The sequence below is a fragment of the Carya illinoinensis genome, chromosome 2 (assembly GCF_018687715.1).
Source record: "Carya illinoinensis cultivar Pawnee chromosome 2, C.illinoinensisPawnee_v1, whole genome shotgun sequence".
NCBI lineage: Eukaryota > Viridiplantae > Streptophyta > Magnoliopsida > Fagales > Juglandaceae > Carya > Carya illinoinensis.
Window position 1 is genome coordinate 30,519,776 of NC_056753.1, and position 17,711 is coordinate 30,537,486.

General features: G+C 38.4%; 1 protein-coding gene and 1 long non-coding RNA gene across 3 annotated transcripts; one reads left to right on the plus strand and one right to left on the minus strand.

Annotated features, from left to right (window-relative positions):
* The first annotated feature begins 2,520 nt into the window (after positions 1-2,520).
* Positions 2,521-15,098, plus strand: LOC122300836 (U-box domain-containing protein 35-like). Its single transcript, XM_043111748.1, has 10 exons — positions 2,521-2,973; positions 3,615-3,730; positions 3,880-3,998; positions 10,201-10,415; positions 10,502-10,550; positions 11,334-11,631; positions 12,017-12,118; positions 12,190-12,618; positions 13,442-14,197; positions 14,991-15,098. Exons 1-10 carry the CDS (start codon positions 2,796-2,798, stop codon positions 15,066-15,068), a joined length of 2,340 nt encoding a protein of 779 aa, XP_042967682.1. The 5' UTR covers positions 2,521-2,795; the 3' UTR covers positions 15,069-15,098.
* Positions 11,286-16,851, minus strand: LOC122300837. Of its 2 annotated transcripts, XR_006240088.1 has the most exons (4): positions 16,338-16,851; positions 16,090-16,235; positions 15,396-16,009; positions 11,286-14,665 (listed from the first exon to the last, which is right to left on the minus strand). It is a non-coding gene; the product is annotated as an uncharacterized LOC122300837 (long non-coding RNA). The 2 variants fall into 2 exon arrangements; XR_006240087.1 differs by lacking the exon at positions 11,286-14,665 and having other exon boundaries at positions 15,306-16,009; positions 16,338-16,844.
* Between the last annotated feature and the right edge of the window lie 860 nt (positions 16,852-17,711).

Below are 17,711 nucleotides of genomic sequence, written 5' to 3' on the forward strand. Positions count from 1 at the left end.
TCATGGACGGCTCCTTTTTCAACTATCTACAGTGACTATTAAACGCATCATTTTCTTCAGTCCATTTACTTGCTGCCGATCCTTTTTAATGATGCCAGAAGGGGGAGAAGTTTTAGACTAGAACATTAACATTGTTTAAATTGCTAAACTTGTTATATATGCTTGGAATTATATTTATACTTTTGGTTGAAAAACTAACGCATATTTTCAGGGGGAGCTTAAGTATTAATACATATTTCAAGTTCTATCAAGTATTTGTCATCATCAAAAAAGGGGAGATTGTTAAACCCAAGGTTTCAAGTTTCATATGATTATAAATTTACACATGGATTTTGATGATAACAAATGAATTCAAAGAATAAAGGAGTTTTAAACTCAAGTTGTTCACACAATAGAATCAAGCACATCAAAGAACTAAGTATGAGCAAGAAGGAAATAAGTTCACATTAAAGTCATAGAGTAATGTTGTAAATCTCTTAAAATTTGAAATTAGGATTAATGTTCAAAATTAATATTTTATCATAAAGCATTAAAATACATTTTTCACATGTGCATGAATATTTTTGAAAATTAAATTTGAAAATTTTGAAAGATGATTGATTGTCATCTTTTGCATGTGCATGCCTTGATTAAAGGGTTGAACTTTGAAAATATTAAAGATGATTAATTGTCATCTTTCACATATGCATATTTTATTTGAATATTTTCAAAAGTAATTGATACTTTTTTAGACTTATACAAAAGGTAGATGATTTTGTTTGAAAATTTTGAAAAGTAAAGTGTGTTCATTTTGTCATATACAAAAAGTAAAAGATTAGGTTTGAATTTTTTGAAAAGGAAAGTGTGCTCCTTTTGTCATAAGCAAAAAGTAAAAGATTAGGTTTGAATTTTTTGAAAATGAAAGTGTACTCATTTTGTCATATGCCAAAAGTAAAAGATTAGGTTTGATTTAAAAAAAAAAAAATTAATCATGTTGTCTTTGACAATTGAAAAAAAAGAACATTTTATTTGAATTTTTTGAAAAAGTGAATGATGTTGTCTTTGACATGTGAATCTTTTTGAATTTGAATATGAAATCTCATATGCCTATAAATAGATCATTTGAGAGTTTCACATTCACAACACCAAGAGCATACAACATTCATTCAAAGCTTTCATTCTCTCTTCTCTAAGTATTGAGCTTTAATCCTTATTCATTTTGAGAGATATAGTTTGCGCTGTATTGTTCTTATTTCACTCATTGAGGAGTGTTTTCTGATAACCTACCCACTATCAGCTCTTGTATCAGAAAAAGGGTGTGTATAACCCTTGTGTGTGTAGAAAGTATTTTACACGGGGAATAGTTGAATCACCACGTGTAAGGTGATTGCAAGTGTAGAGGGTGTTCTACACGGATCCTTTGTAGCGGTGTTGTTCAAAGGTGTAATAGGTTTCTATCTCCACCTGAAAGAGGTTGAATAGTGAATTTGGGAATCCTCAAGAGGTAGCTTGAGACGAGGACGTAGGCAGTGGAGCCGAACCTCGTTAACATACTGAGTTTGCTTCTCTCTTACCTTTACTCTTTATATTTATTGTTATTTCATATTTTGTTTATATTTTATATTATATATTTGATTTATAATTGTTATTTTTTTTAATACAACTCAATTTACCCCCCTCTTGTGTTAGTCATCTGGGCAACAACTTAATCATTAAAACTTTTCCAAACTTCCAAACAAAATATTAAAAAAATTAACTTTTTAAAATTTTAAAATAAAAATTATATTAAAAAATAATATTCTAACAATATTTTAATTTTATAATATTTTTATTCAATTTTTTTCTCTCTCATTTTCTAAAATCTTATAAAATATCTTAATTCAAACTATTTTACCATTATTCACAAATAATCTCACTACTATTTACAAATCTTTTATTTCATTCTATCTGTATAACTAAATGAGGTCTCAATCTATTTTATTATTAAAGATTTTTCTAATTTAATATGTCAAATAGAAATTCAAAGAATAATGATACTCGTAATGTAATGGCTAGACCATTAATTTTTTAGCGATAAATCTTATTATGTTTTAAAGAGATATACTAAACTTAGGCAACTAAAAACGGCATGAAATTTTTATTCTGATATTCATGTGCAGTTATCTTTATTTATTTTTTATATATTTTATTAATATGATTAATTATGTTATTTTTTAATATAAAATAATTATTTTAATTAATCATATTAATAAAGTGTAAAAAATATATGTAAAAATGACTTCTTCTTTTTTTTTTAATATCATATTTTTGTTGTCCCATAGTTGGCTTGTCAACATATTTTTTGCATCACTAATTATTCATGGGGTCCCAATAAAGAGCATCCATTTTACCAACATATTCTAGAATCATCAACAAGTAATCATTTTTCTTTTTCAAAATTGAGAGAGAGAGAGAGAGAGAGAGAGAGAGAGAGAGGTGGGGAGGAAGAGACGGAGAAATGTTGGGGCCTCATTTACTATATTTATCTCACTTGTACGAACTCTTTGCAAGGGTCTTTTTTGAAAGTCTGTAACAGAAAATAGAGATACAAAAGGATCTGGTCAAAGGCATCTGGATTTGTTATTGACAGAGTAGTTTTGACCCTCTCAGGTGGCTGACTCTCTTAAATGATATGTCAGAATGGTAGTCAAATTTCACGTAGAACAAAATATGATGTTTTGAGTTTCTGGGCGACCTCGAATTTTTTGTAGAAGGTTGTTTAGATTGCTTGGTTTCTTTTTTTTTCACTGTAAGAATTTATTGTATCGATAAAGAAAATGTGGCTTCAAAAAGGAGCTGAATTGAACAAGACAAAAGGAAATGGGCTCCTTGCAATTGCCATAGACAATGAGAAGGGGAGCCAAAATGCTTTGAAGTGGGCAGCTGACAATCTTATCACCAAGGGCCAGACCATTGTCCTAATCCATGTCGTTCCCCGTGCTTCCCCATCTCCATGTAAATCTCTCTCTCTCTCTCTAAAATAAACATCTCTGATTTTCTCATAAAAATGCCACAACGATTTTGTTGGCATATGCACTATGCAGGAAGCAAGGTGGTGAAACAATTATTGTTATTATTTTATAAAAGGGTAATAGATTACAAGACAAATACTCTGTTTTTTTCTTTTCTATTCTTTTAAATTGAGAGCTGCTACACATGCAAATAACTAAGTTTTTGTTCTTATTTGCATAGGCCAATGGCCTTACATATATATACTTGATAAAATAAAATCTAACTACATTCAACTAGCCTTTGAAAATACCAATCTTGGAATACTAATGGTTCTTCATATGGAAATTTCCTCTAGAGATATTTCTAGAAATATTTCCCTGTTAATTTTTGTTTTGTTCAACTCAGATTAGTAATCCTAAAACCCTTGTGTTCTAAATTGGAAAGGACCATGTTGCTTGGCAACTTCTATGTTTACAATAACGATAGAAACAATAAGAACCAGTTCAAAATGTTAATGCATCCGACAAGAAACTTTTAGTGTCAGTCTGGAATTACTACATCCCTCTTCTCATCTACCATTGTAGTTAATATTCTCTTTGAATGCAAGATTACAAGCTGTATTATTGAAATTTTTATGGTTACAGATGGGGGAAGCCATTCTATCATTTGTGAAAGCAACAACTCACCACGCACACAAAAGCTCGAGAATCAAACTAAGGATCTGTTCCTTATCTTCCATTGCTACTGTGCTCGTAAAGATGTAAGTTTTGCATTCCTCATTATTGTTTGTTGTTTTACGTGAAGAAAATGTCTTCCAGTACCATGCATGTAAAGTGTCATATTCTTTTCTCTTGCTAATTCGAGCTTTGTTCCCCTACCTACGGTATGCTTTGCAAAATGTTGCCTCAGATACGTTTCCTAGATGTTGTACTCGAAGATACAGATACAGTAAAAGCATTAACAGAATTCGTTTCCTATGCTGCAATAGAGAACTTGGTTCTTGGTACATCACGACGTGGAATTATTAGGTAATTGCCTCCCCAGTACAAGCAAACTTGCTCTTCAAATATTACAATATGTGCTTACAAGACTGTTTTACACAAATTTGATACTGAGATGTTTACAAAATCTGCACATTGCCTTGTGTTTCGTAGGTGTTATGCTTTGCCATAACTGAATCAACTAAGAAATGGGAAATATGTTGTGTCTCCGGTCTGTCCGAAAATCACACAAAACAATTTTAAAGTGGTTCAGCAAATTGCTTACGTCCACTGGAGCCTCTTTTATAGAATTTGTATGAGATTTACAAAACACTCTACAAAATTCTATTTCTCTCTCTCACGTTCCTCTTCCTCTCTTTTACCCACTGCATTTTATCTTCAGAGCTCTCTTCTATTTATAGGAGAAGAGCAGCCCACCTGTTGCAGCTTCTTCTGACTTGGGAGAGGGTGGGTGGCCTAACTATGGTAGGTGGTGGTGGGTGGTGGTGGGTGAGCATGAGTTGGTGGCTGCAAACCCAAACTCATTTCACACTCACACTTACACTTGGGTTGATTTCAACAATCACCCCCTCCACCCAAGTGTGCCATACCAGGATGCTTACAAACTGATTCATTCTTCAAATGAATGCACCACATTCTTTGACATGAGAGACTTCTGCTATCGAATACGCTCCAATGCACCTGAGGGTGCTCAGCAGTGTTCAATACTGATCAAGTCCAAACAGTGTTGGAACTTGATCCCTGTGACGACCTTCGTCAACATATCTGCTGGATTATCTTCAGTGCCAATCTTCTGAAGTTTGATGTCATCTTCTTCCAATATTTCACGTACAAAGTGAAATCTGACATCTATATGTTTTGTTCGAGAGTGATATACTTGATTCTTGGCCAAATGAATTGCACTCTGACTGTCACAGTAAACGGTAACCTCTTGCTGCTCAAAGCCCAAATCTGTGACCAATCCCTGTAACCAAATAGTTTCTTTCACGGCTTCTGTTACAGCCATGTATTCAGCCTCAGTTGATGATAGTGCAATTGTTGACTGCAAAGTTGATCGCCAACTAACTGGTCCTCCAGCCATAGTGAACATAACCAGTTGTCGATCGACGTTTGTCAAGATCACCTGCATAGTCTGAGTCAACATATCCAGTTACTAGACTATCTTCACTCTTCTCAAACCTCAAACCAACATCTACGGTCCCCGCAATATACCGTAGAATCCACTTAGCCGCATGCCAATGAACCTTTCCAGGATTATGCATATAGCGACTAACCAAGCTAACGGCCTGGGAGATATCAGGTCGTGTACACACCATGGCATACATTAAGCTTCCAACAACACTTGCATATGGTACATTCTTCATGTAGTCTCGCTCTTCATCGGTTTTAGGAGACTGCAATGCACTGAGCTTGAAATATGGGGCCATAGGAGTACTCACCGGCTTCGTCTTTGAGTCGATGTTGAATCGTTGCAGTATTCTTTTCAGATACTGTTTCTGAGTAAGGTGAACTATACCTTTCACCCTATCTCTGCTGATCTCCATTCCCAGTATTCTTCGTGCTTCTCCTAGATCTTTCATTTTAAACTCATTACTTAACTGAGTTTTTAAGCGATTTATCTCCCCCTTGCTTTTACATGCAATTAACATATCATCTACATATAAAAGTAAATAAATGAAAGATCCATTTGCAAGTTTTCTGAAATATACACAATGATCGTATTGGCAACGAGTGTATTTCAGATCCAACATAAAGCGGTCGAAACGCTTGTACCATTGTCGAGGTGACTGCTTCAAGCCATAGAGAGACTTCTTCAGACTGCATACCCAATTCTCTTTGCCAGCTTCTTTGAATCCTTCTGGTTGAGACAGATAAATCTCCTCTTCCAGATCACCATGTAAGAAAGCTGTCTTTACATCAAGTTGTGCTAACTCAAGATCATATTGTGCAACCAAAGCTAACAATATCCGAATGGATGAATGTTTCACAACAGGAGAGAATACTTCACTGTAGTCAATTCCCTCTGTCTGAGCGTAGCCCTTGGCTACCAACCTAGCTTTGTATCTCACTCCATTTTTAGCAGCTTGATCATCTTTCTGATTGAAGATCCACTTACAGCCAATTGTCTTCTTTCCTTTTGGAAGCGGCACAAGCTCCCAAGTCTGGTTCTGGTGAAGAGACTGCATCTCTTCATTCATCGCCTTTGTCCATTCAACTTGTTCACTGGACTGTACGGCTTCTCTGTAAGTGGTTGGGATCTCACCCCCTTCAGCTGGTAATGCATATGTCACATAGTCTGAATAACGTATCGGTACACGTTTCTCTCGTCTCGGTCTGTTGGTTGCTATTGACTCAGGTTGACTTGGAGGTACTATGACTGGATTATCAACCTCATCTTGTCCATGCTTTCCCAACTTCTTTGAAGTAATAAACTCCACACTCTGCGAATCATCTAATGTTTCGCCATCACTGCTGCCTTCACTGGAATCTTTATGCTTATGTGACTTAAGCATCTCAGATTCGTTGAATGTAACATCTCTACTGATGATTACCTTTTTGGACTCTACACACCAGAGTCTATACCCTTTTACACCGATACTAAAGCCCAAGAATTTTGCTTTCTTGGCTCTAGGATCAAGCTTACTTTCTTTAGCATGATAGTAAGCAGGACATCCGAAAATGTGTAAAAAATCATAATCAGTAGCATGTTTACCTCTCCACATTTCAATGGGCGTCTTCCCATTATTGGCAGCTGCTGGTAGTCGGTTAATGAGGTGACAGGCATAGGTCACAGCTTCAGCCCAAAATTGTTTACTGAATCCAGCATTCAGCAACATACATCGCACTTTCTCTAATAAAGTACGATTCATTCGTTCTGCCACACCATTCTGCTGCGGTGTACCTCGTACCGTGAAATGTCTGACAATTCCCTCTCTCCGGCATACTTCCATGAAGGGGTCTGAAGTGTACTCACCTCCATTATCAGATCTGAGCCGCTTGATCTTCCTGCCGGTCTGAGTCTCAACCATTTTCTTCCAATCAAGGAAGATTTTCAGCACTTCATCTTTGTTCTTCATCGTATACACCCACACACGACGAGAATAATCATCAACAAAAGTTACAAACCAATGTTTACCTCCCAAAGATGCATTTTGGGTAGGTCCCCAAACATCGGAATGCACATAGTCAAGAATTCCCTGTGTATTGTGTACTGCGGTTTCAAACTTGATCCGCCTCTGCTTCCCCAATACACAGTGCTCACAGAAAGACAGTTTACATGTCTTGGCACCTTTGAGTAAGCCTTGCTTCACCAGTGTTTGCAAAGCTTTTTCTCCTGCGTGTCCCATACGCATATGCCAAAGACTGGTGGTGTCGGCATCAGTCTCATCTAGCTTCTCACAGCCTGTGGAAGCTCTTCCATCAACAGTACTTCCTTGCAAGAAGTACAAGTTTCCTCGCCTCAAACCCTTCATTGCCACCCGAACTCCCATTAGTACTTTGAGAGTTCCATCTTCAATGGCGATTCTGAATCCCTTTGAATCCAGAGATCCCAGTGAGATGAGATTCTTCCGTAAGTCCGGAACGTACCGAACTTCTGTCAGAGTCTTGACGCTGCCATCGTACAGCTTTAACCGAATGCTACCTACTCCTTGAGTCTTACAGGCACTATCATTGCCCATAAGTACTGCTCCACCATCAATCTTTGTGAAATCAGTAAACCAGTCCCGATTGGGACACATATGATAGGTACATCCGGAATCCATAATCCATTCATCGGAACGACAAATGGATGATGAACTTGCCAAGGCAAAATCTGACTCGTCATCTCCGTCCACAACATTGGCTGTGTTGGGTTGATTCTGCTGTTGTCCCTTCCGGTTGGGACAATCCTTCTTCCAGTGTCCTTTGTTGTGACAAAAGGAACACTCATCTCTGGCGAGTTTTCTGCCGACTGATGAACCACGCGATGTGGCTCGGGTTTTCGAATGAAAACCTTTCCTCCTTCCGGGATACTTTGACTGTGGTCTCCCCCTTGCTGTTAGCGCTTCACTTGATGTATCTTGATGTACCTGTTTATCTTTTCTCCGGTACTCATTGCTAATTAAAGAGCTAGATACATCTTCAAAACTAATCTTTTCCTTCCCATACAATAGAGTAGTAATTAAATGCTCATATGTATCAGGCAAGGAATTCAACAGTAGTAAAGCCTTATCTTCATCTTCACGAAATTGGAATCTGAAGAGCTTCTTCTTCAAGTGCAAACGGCTCTCAATGCTCTTCTTCATGAATTTATCCTCCAATTTCTGCCAAAGTACCCTAGCATCTGTCTCTCTCATGACAAAATACTTTTGTTCTTTGGTAAGGCATAATCGGATTGTACTACAAGCTTGAGTACTAAGCTTCTTCCAACCCTGATCAGTCATATCATCTGGCTTTCCTCCCAACGCAATATCCAACTCTTGTTGGATCAACACGTCCATGACTTCACATTGCCACATGCCGAAGTTGCTTGTTCCATCGAACTTTTCAACTTCAAACTTGGCATTTGACACAGTGGACCGACGTCCCGAGCTACTGGAATGTTCAGAGCTCCTGTCTCTTCCAGATCCTTCCATTTGAATTTTAAAAAATTTAGACTCAAAATTTCAAAATTCTAACCGTACGGATGAGTCCGGAACGATCTAAATAGTAAGAAAGCACTATTTGATTGTTGAAATCGGACTCCGAATGGCTTAGATCAAGCCGAAATTGGATCTGAAAAACGGACGGTTGTGATCTGTCTGGAGCGTGGGATGCACGCGCTGAACAGTGCGCGTGGGCGGCGAGTAGGCGCGTGGATTACACGGGCTACAGTACTGTCTGCGCGTGGGGAGCGCGTGAGGCGCGTGTCCTTCACGCGCTGAACCTTTGTAGGGCGCGTGGGAGCGCGTGAGGAGCGTGTCTGCCACGCGTCTTCAACCTCTGGAGCGCGTGAGGGCGCGTGGGCGCGTGTGGTTCAGTCGTCTTCTTCCTCCGACGCGCGTGGAGGCGCGTGGATGACAACAGTGCACGCGCGGACCTTCTAGGGGCGCGTGTGAGCTACTCCGACCTCCGTTTTCGATTCCGTTTGCGGCAACGGATTCGTTTCAACGCGAGGAACACCCTGGAGTTGTCAAAAATTGATTTTGAACAACTTGAATTTTCAGACAGCTCGAACCAGAGCTCTGATACCAATTGTTGTGTCTCCGGTCTGTCCGAAAATCACACAAAACAATTTTAAAGTGGTTCAGCAAATTGCTTACGTCCACTGGAGCCTCTTTTATAGAATTTGTATGAGATTTACAAAACACTCTACAAAATTCTATTTCTCTCTCTCACGTTCCTCTTCCTCTCTTTTACCCACTGCATTTTATCTTCAGAGCTCTCTTCTATTTATAGGAGAAGAGCAGCCCACCTGTTGCAGCTTCTTCTGACTTGGGAGAGGGTGGGTGGCCTAACTATGGTAGGTGGTGGTGGGTGGTGGTGGGTGAGCATGAGTTGGTGGCTGCAAACCCAAACTCATTTCACACTCACACTTACACTTGGGTTGATTTCAACAAAATAAAGTCACTAGAACAAAACCAATTGACTTCATGAAATGAATTAATAAATTCATAATGATATTTTTATCTCCAGGAATGGGACAAATAAAATATGGGAAGGCAAACAAATGGAAGTCAGCAAACTATAAAAATGAAAGAAAGCAAAACTCATCATTCGACTCTTCAAACTGAAGCATTAGTATATAGATCAATATTTTCCTTTTGATGGAAGCACTAGGTATGATATGATATCTATCAGCGAAACTTTTGGCCTGAGGGAACCCCTTATTGAAAAACCAATCTTTAGTTCAACAACAGGATTAGAACTCAGATTGCTAATGATTTCCAAAATTTTCTGTTGGAGTACAGGAATCCTACTCTGCAAGAGAAAACTGTTCAAGCTACTACAATTGAATAACAATTTTCAAATATTAGTTTCATATTATTCTGAATGGATTACATCCACTGAAGCACACTTTTGAGCAATCTTTAATTGAAGCAGCAGGCCCAATACCGTGATTAGCACAGTTAAACTAATCAATAGTATAGTTGAAATTTAAGAAAGAGAATATTAAGATGAAATTCTGAAAATACATCCAAAATTCAGGAACATCTGTATATGTTGATTAATGCTAGTTTTCTCAGTTTCAATTGTTTTCGTTGTGCAGATTCAAGACTGCATCAAGCATCCGAAGTGGTGTATCAAAAGGGGCACCAGATTTCTGCACTGTATATGCAGTCTCCAAAGGGAAGGTTTCTTCAGTACGAAATGCTTCTCGTCCGGCCCCCTATGTTTCCCCACTACTTGACCACATCCAGAGACTAAATAACAGCTCTGTGGCATCTTCTCCCAATCTCTCCAAACGCAGGATGGATATAAGAGGTTAGTTCCTCTTAATTACAAAGCTACTCTCTCAACTTATGTTGATTGAGTACTAATCCCAAATATTCATCTTGTATATGCAACAGATAAGAAATCATCATTCAAGCCTCGTAACTTATACATTGACTCAGTCAGGTCAGTCACGACAGATTTCTCCCATGTGACAGTGAACTTTCAATGCCTGAGTATTGTAGCTGTTGATGTTAAAAAGGAATTTGATGGTTGCAAGGTTTAAATCTAGCTTGACAAAATAAAATCTTTGTAATTTAATCAAAGTTCTGTGAACTTCGACAGAAGAGGGCTTAAGTTCATTGGATATTTTCACTAACTAATACGACAAATTGTAGAACTAACGAAGTAAAATTACTTTGATATATTTCCTGCGTAAATCATTGTGTAATTTCTTATATGAGGATGAAAAAGAGAAAGAAAGATGCTAATTTAGATCTCCATTGTTTAAACTTTTATCTAGCTGTTTGATATCCAAGTTTGATTGTTACTTTATTTCTGAAACATTAGCATATAGCATTTTGACTACCTCTTACACTCGCGCATCAACTGGCTGATATTTTCACAAAAGCTTCATGAACAGTTTCTTTATCTTCTCCACAAGTTAGGTGCTTTGCGTTTACGGTATTGATTTGATTTTAGCTGTTTAAAATCCAAATACATGACCAGATTACATCAAAACTTTTAAATTGAATTTGTTTTATTGAAATCATTAGATTTGATTAGATTATGTTGGGTTCTTTTTTATTTTGATTAATTATTAGAGTACATTAGATAAAAATGGTTAGCCAATATTAGCATTTGGTTAATCTACCTTAACCTAATATCTATGGATATATGTATGAAGAAACAATAATCAAATGCAACAGTTTTAGAGTACAACAGTTTGAATGACATGACTGAACACAGGTCACGAGTCACAAGAGGAGGAGGAAGAGCTTCGAATGCAAAACCCCATCTGGACATGTCAGAATCAGATACTGACATATCATTTGTAAGCTCCGGGAGGTCAAGCACTGACCGGACGTCTTCTTCTCTCTATGATTTTAGTGATTTGGACAAAAACTCTCGGTTTTCAACCAGCACAGATCAAAGCCTTGGATCAATCCGGTCAGGATCTAGGTTCAATGATCTCAACCTTTTGGGCGATCTATCATCATTCTCGGAGAGCAGTAGGACATCATCTTCATGGTCGTCACAGAACTTGGTAAGGGCATGCTCTTCTTAATCAACATTTCTTTTTATACACTATCCTATTGCAGCAAGCAACCATATGCAAACCGAGTCCAACCATAGAGCTAAGAAAAGTCTGATGTCCAGTCATAAAACTTTTAACAAAAAATATCCATTCACCCCAAAATATATCCTGAATGAAATTTTTCATTGTATTGTTCTAAAATGCTCACTACATCGAGTCCAATAAAAATAGTGAAGTGGCTACTTGTGAGACAACAGAAGACGAGCCACTTTCAGTAGTCCCATTTCTCACAATAAATCTCATGAATGTGGTATTATGTATAGGTCATTCAGTGACTTCCAGGTTTTCTTTGAGCCAGAAAACTTTCCACTTAATAGATAGTAAAAACATGCAGGATGATGTGGAAACTGAGATGAGAAGGTTGAAGCTGGAGCTGAAGCAAACAATGGACGTGTACAGCACAGCATGCAGAGAAGCACTTACAGCAAAACAAAACGTATTGAAAAGACTTGTACTTTGTGTATTCTCAACATTTAAAGATAATTCCTGATGTTATGTTTATCATAGGCAATGGAACTGAAACATGGGAGACTTGAAAAGGAGAGAAAGTTAGAAGAGGCAAGACTGTCCGAGGAAGCTGCATTGGCAATAGCAGAGAAAGAGAGAGCTAGATGTAGGGCAGCCATGGAAGCAGCTGAAGCAGCAAAGAGGATTGCTGAGTTGGAGTCACAAAGAAGAGCAAATGCAGAAATCAAAGCTCTCAGAGAAGCAGATAAAATAAGGAAGGTTTTGGATAATCTAGCCCAAAGTGACCTCAAATACAGAATATACACTATTGAGGAGATTGAGATGGCAACAGAATTCTTTGCTCAATCTCGCAAGATTGGGGAAGGAGGATATGGCCCAGTCTATAGGTGTCACCTTGATCATACACCAGTTGCAGTAAAGCTTTTGCGTCCAGATGCTGCTCAAGGGAGATCACAGTTTCAACAAGAGGTGAGGAACCAAGAATCTAATTTACCTAATAGTCATGAATACATATAAGACAACATAACCCACTCAAAAATCAAAATAGCAACTTTAAACCAAAACGAAAAAATCATATGGAACAGTATATGACAGGACAATGCATTACGACATGGGTTTCTGATTTTTATTAATGAGCAACGTATATGTTAGTTTTAGAAAACTTCACTACAGTTTCAAAGAGCCTTCCAAAGACTTGATACGCTGTTACAAATGGAAGATAGCAGTAGCTTGCTACACAAATCCTCTACAAGACCAACTGGATGGTTAAAACAAAGTAAAACAATTTTCATTCTAGAATTTTTACATCGTACAATAGGCATAAATGGCAGAAGATTCTATACGAGACAGAAGAATCCCAGCTCACAGCACTAGTTCTGAAGGAAACATGTTGTGTGTGTGCGCGCGTGTGTGATTTATCCTAATTTAACAGCTCCATAGGTGCTTTATATCTATTGATTTGCACATAGATACACGTAATTTTGATTTTCTAACTATGAACCAGTTGTCAGCGCAGGCATAATTGCAAAACATGTGTTATATATGGGAAGGAAACCAGTGAATGTCACAAATAGTTTCTTCAAAATTGGATTTACAATTATTACTATGTAATTGATCATCATATTGATGATGATGATTTCATTTTCAACTTGACATGGGGTGCAAAAGAGCTTGCGAAGCAAATACTTGATCAGAAACTTCATTTTATTAAGGGCTTGCTTCTCCACAGGTCAAGAAAGTCACCAACATAGGACTGAGAGTTGATTCTTACGTTATCCTTTATCCATTGCAGATTGACGTACTTAGCTGCATAAGGCATCCCAATATGGTACTCCTTCTTGGAGCCTGTCCTGAGTTTGGCATCCTGGTCTATGAATACATGGCTAACGGGAGTCTAGATGACCGCCTTTTCCGGAAAGGAAGCAGTCCAGTTCTCTCTTGGCAACTCAGGTTCAAAATTGCCTCAGAAATCGCCACTGGGCTACTCTTTCTCCATCAGACCAAGCCAGAGCCGTTAGTTCACCGTGACCTCAAGCCAGGAAACATTTTGCTAGACCACAATTTTGTCAGTAAGATTAGTGATGTTGGATTGGCCAGGCTCGTACCTGCAGTAGCTGAAAATGTAACAGAATGCTGTATGACATCAACAGCCGGAACTTTCTGCTATATTGATCCAGAATATCAACAAACAGGGATGCTTGGAGTAAAATCTGATGTCTATTCACTAGGAATAGTGCTTTTACAATTGTTAACAGCCAAGTCCCCAATGGGCCTGGCTCACCAGGTTCAAAACTCTATTGAGAATGGCACTTTCACAGAGATGTTAGACCCAGCTGTGCCTGATTGGCCAGTTGAAGAAGCCTTACGCTTTGCAAAGTTAGCACTACAATGTGCAGAGCTCAGACGAAAAGACAGGCCAGATCTATGCAACAAAGTATTGCCAGAACTTTTCAGAATGAAAGAACTAGCGGAAGAAAAGATGAACCACATCCTCGTAGGTGGCAGTGCTTACCCCTCGCCCAATCACAGCGATGCTCTAGTGCAACTGGTAAGTTCTGAAAATATAAATTATATAGAGCATTTGCACACTGAATGATCCATGATACCGTTCCAAAAAACTTTTCCTTGGCTTTGATGGAAATTCTTAAATCTACTCCCAGATCAAGAAAGAACCATATAAAAAAGTAAAACAATAGTTCTCTTTGCGCTCCTAGCGTGGGTTTTTTGGAAAGAAAAACAAGGCCAGTCAATGGACCCCTGTATAACATTATTGCATATTGAGAAAAACAAGTAGGGTCTTTCAAATGCAGTGAAAGGCAACTAGCAAAGGAAGGACACCCATCTATGCGAAAGATTGAAAGTGTTATCCATAATGCAAAATATCTATTGAAAGTTATATACTCTGGCACGGAGTCATCCTTGGCCTTCTACAATGGTTTCCAAAGACTTTCCTGTAGCACTTTTGGCAGGCAAGCTAAGAGATCATCAAGAATAACTGAGCCAGCAGCCAGTAGACCTAAACAAATGTCAGCTGTCATTAAGACTGGCAACATCCTGAAAAAGTACATAAATTGGATGATAGAATCATCTAGGCGGTGTCCAATGCCACTTAGGACTCATTAGGAGGAAACCATTCAATTATAGTTAAGGCCATCCTTGGTTACCTTAAATTGCATGATTCCTCTATTTTGTTATTTGTTTCCATAAATTAAGACTTTACGGGAAAAAGATCATTATTGCATATTATTTAGTCTGCACAATAACCGATTGAAAAACTTTTTAAAGTTATGAGCTTCTTCGACAATTATGAATGTATAACATTGCTGAAGGACATTTTGCAGGATGTTATGAGTGATTCGGAACTTGTAAACTCTGAAATCTCAAAGAGCAGATCAAGCACATCGTCCTTGAAGGAATAAAATCAAATATTGGTTGGTAACCATTTTTGGCAAAAAGCAGGAAGATCAGATTCTTTTTACCTTGATAACAGGGTAATGCCAGCAGGTCAATTAGTCAAAGTTGGTCCACGGCAGTATGTGAAGTTGTTCGACTAACCACATAGACCAGATGGTTCATTTTTGTTATCTATATTCACATATTTGACGAGGTTCAGAAGGTTTCCTCTTAGGTGTGGTGGAATTTGAATCCTACCATGGTGAAGGTTACAAACTGAAATTTTGTTTTTCTGTAAATAATGTTCCATAACGAATTGCCAAAATAGGAGGTGTTCATTAACCAACACATACCATTTCCATATGTGTTGAGATCACTGCCATACAAAGTTGTGTAGTATATTGTACTGATCATCATGTATCATCATTTCTTGATTTCACCGATGCCTTCCTCAACCAACACATCCATTTCCATTTTCAAACAGAGCTCTGGGTTTTGACCTAAGGTGTTGGATGAAGACGTGGGATGGGATGTGATAGTTTGAATGGGAATGCATCCAATAACATTATTGGTTGCAGCTCATCTAACGAGGTTGGGCATAGCGAAGTTAACACTTGTATAGATCTTTGTAGCTTCCCACGTCATGAATCTTTGTAGTTTACTCCATGATGATGAAACAGAATGAACGATCGAGTAAAATGTTTCCAACAAGGAAAAGCCATAAACAATCTCAACGCTCACTTTAAGCCCGTGCAACATCCTTCAAAAGTTTTGTTTTGATCTTTTTGAGACATTATAAGCAAGAGCCAATCCTATAATTGATGATAGACTAAACCGAAAACTGCTGATCTGTCTCCGGTGAAAGTCTCAATATCTGTAAGTTTCTTTCTTGTGAAAGTCTCCAAAAGTAAAATGAAATAGCTGTACACGTGACCTTTTCTAGAAACCCTTCCTTCTAATCCATACTCTGCACATAAGAAAATGATCGACAACTTGTCTGACATTATTGTCAAAAACAAGGAAATATAAGTTTGCACGAGAAACTACCTGGAGTCATGGTACTCTGTGTTATGGAATCCACTCCAAATCAGCCACATGATCTTCATCCAGTAGTATGTTGCTCGGCCTCAAATCACAATGGATAATAGGTGTTGAAAGACCATGATGGAGAAAATCCAATGCTGATGCGACGTCTATCATTAATTCTATTGGGAGTCAGCATCATCAGTTGCAAACAATGTTTTGCAACGAAGACAAATTTAATCGAAAATGTGGCCGTGGCAAGTTAAATGTACCTGAAAGCGGATTATCGCTGAGATGAAGTACTCGCAGTGAAGCTGTGTTGAAAATGGTGGTGGGATTTGGGAAATTAGTGACCTCTAAAACGGTTATTGTATAGAGACAAAGTTTTGAAGATTTGACAAAGACCCTAACCATGGCGGGATCTGTCCCTCCAAGTTGTCGGATCCAAAGCTGATAGACTTCAATTGACGCAAACAAGCCAACTCATTCGGCAGGGAGCCATGAAAGCTGTTGTTACGGGCGTGCAGGAAGGCAAGGAATGAGAGATTACCTAGGTGTGGAGGGATGGAGCCCGTAAGATTCATGAAAGATACCCCCAAATTTGTGACTTTAAGGTGGCGAGCACCGCAAATGACGCCAACACAGTTACAGACTGGGGCGCCACTGGAGGACTAGTTGCTTGCCAAGACGTTGTGGGTCCCGAGGAGTGATGTGTGTTGTGCCTCCGGCCTGTCTAAAAATCACATAAGATAATTCTAAAGTAATTCAATAAATTGCTTACGTCCACTGGAGCCTCTTTTATAAAATTTGTACGAGATTTATAAAACACTCTATAAAATTTTATTTCTCTCTCTCATGTCTCTCTTTCTCTCTTTACCCACTGCATCAATTACACTAACAGAGCTTTCCTTTTATAGGAGAGCAATGGGGGGACACACACCCACGAAGCGTCTCTGGAGGTGAGCGGGTTGGTGGACGGTTGGTGAGTATGGGGTGGGTGGCCGCAAACCTAAACCCATTTCACACTTGGGAGGTTTATTCAACAATGTGAGCTTTGAGAGCTAAAAGTGCATATCGGTCTGTGTTGATGTTTCTGGTTGCTTCTGCTGCATTGACCAAGTTACTTGCTAATATCAGTACAAGCCTAGATAAGCAAAAGAAGGTCCCGATCAGTTGTCGCCATTGGAGCAGTATGTATGGAGCTTAAGTGAGTTTGTTGAACAAGGAATTAAAAGCATGTGAGATCTGGATGGAACAAATTATTTAGTCCAAATAGATAGGTTGGTGGACAGGGAAAGGAAAATAAATTATTGAAGAGAACATCCAGGTGCCAAAACAAGCTTGAATTCATACCTGCCTTCTGACGAAAACTCTACAATGTACGAAAAATATGTACGTTTAATTTCTTATCTCTGATCTCATGCGTGCATGTACTCCTGTCTTGAAGCCAAGTCGTCGTCTGGGACAAATATCAATGCATGCAGCATGCAGTTGGCTTGCCCCTTGCGAATTCTGATAGCCAAAACCTCAAAATAGTTCATATCAATATCATATGAATCCATATATATTACTTTTGAGGTTTTTGTCAGAACTAATTAGAAGTAAAAGAAGACTCGGGCCAGGATCTCAGATTGTGGGGGTTTGGA

Bases quoted from the DNA above. Each gene is read 5' to 3' on its own strand.
- LOC122300836 (XM_043111748.1), top strand. From the start codon at position 2,796: ATGTGGCTTCAAAAAGGAGCTGAATTGAACAAGACAAAAGGAAATGGG. The intron at 2,974-3,614 runs GTAAATCTCTCT...TTATGGTTACAG, and splicing joins CCGTGCTTCCCCATCTCCAT to ATGGGGGAAGCCATTCTATC. The intron at 10,551-11,333 runs GTCAGTCACGAC...GACTGAACACAG, and splicing joins TTATACATTGACTCAGTCAG to GTCACGAGTCACAAGAGGAG.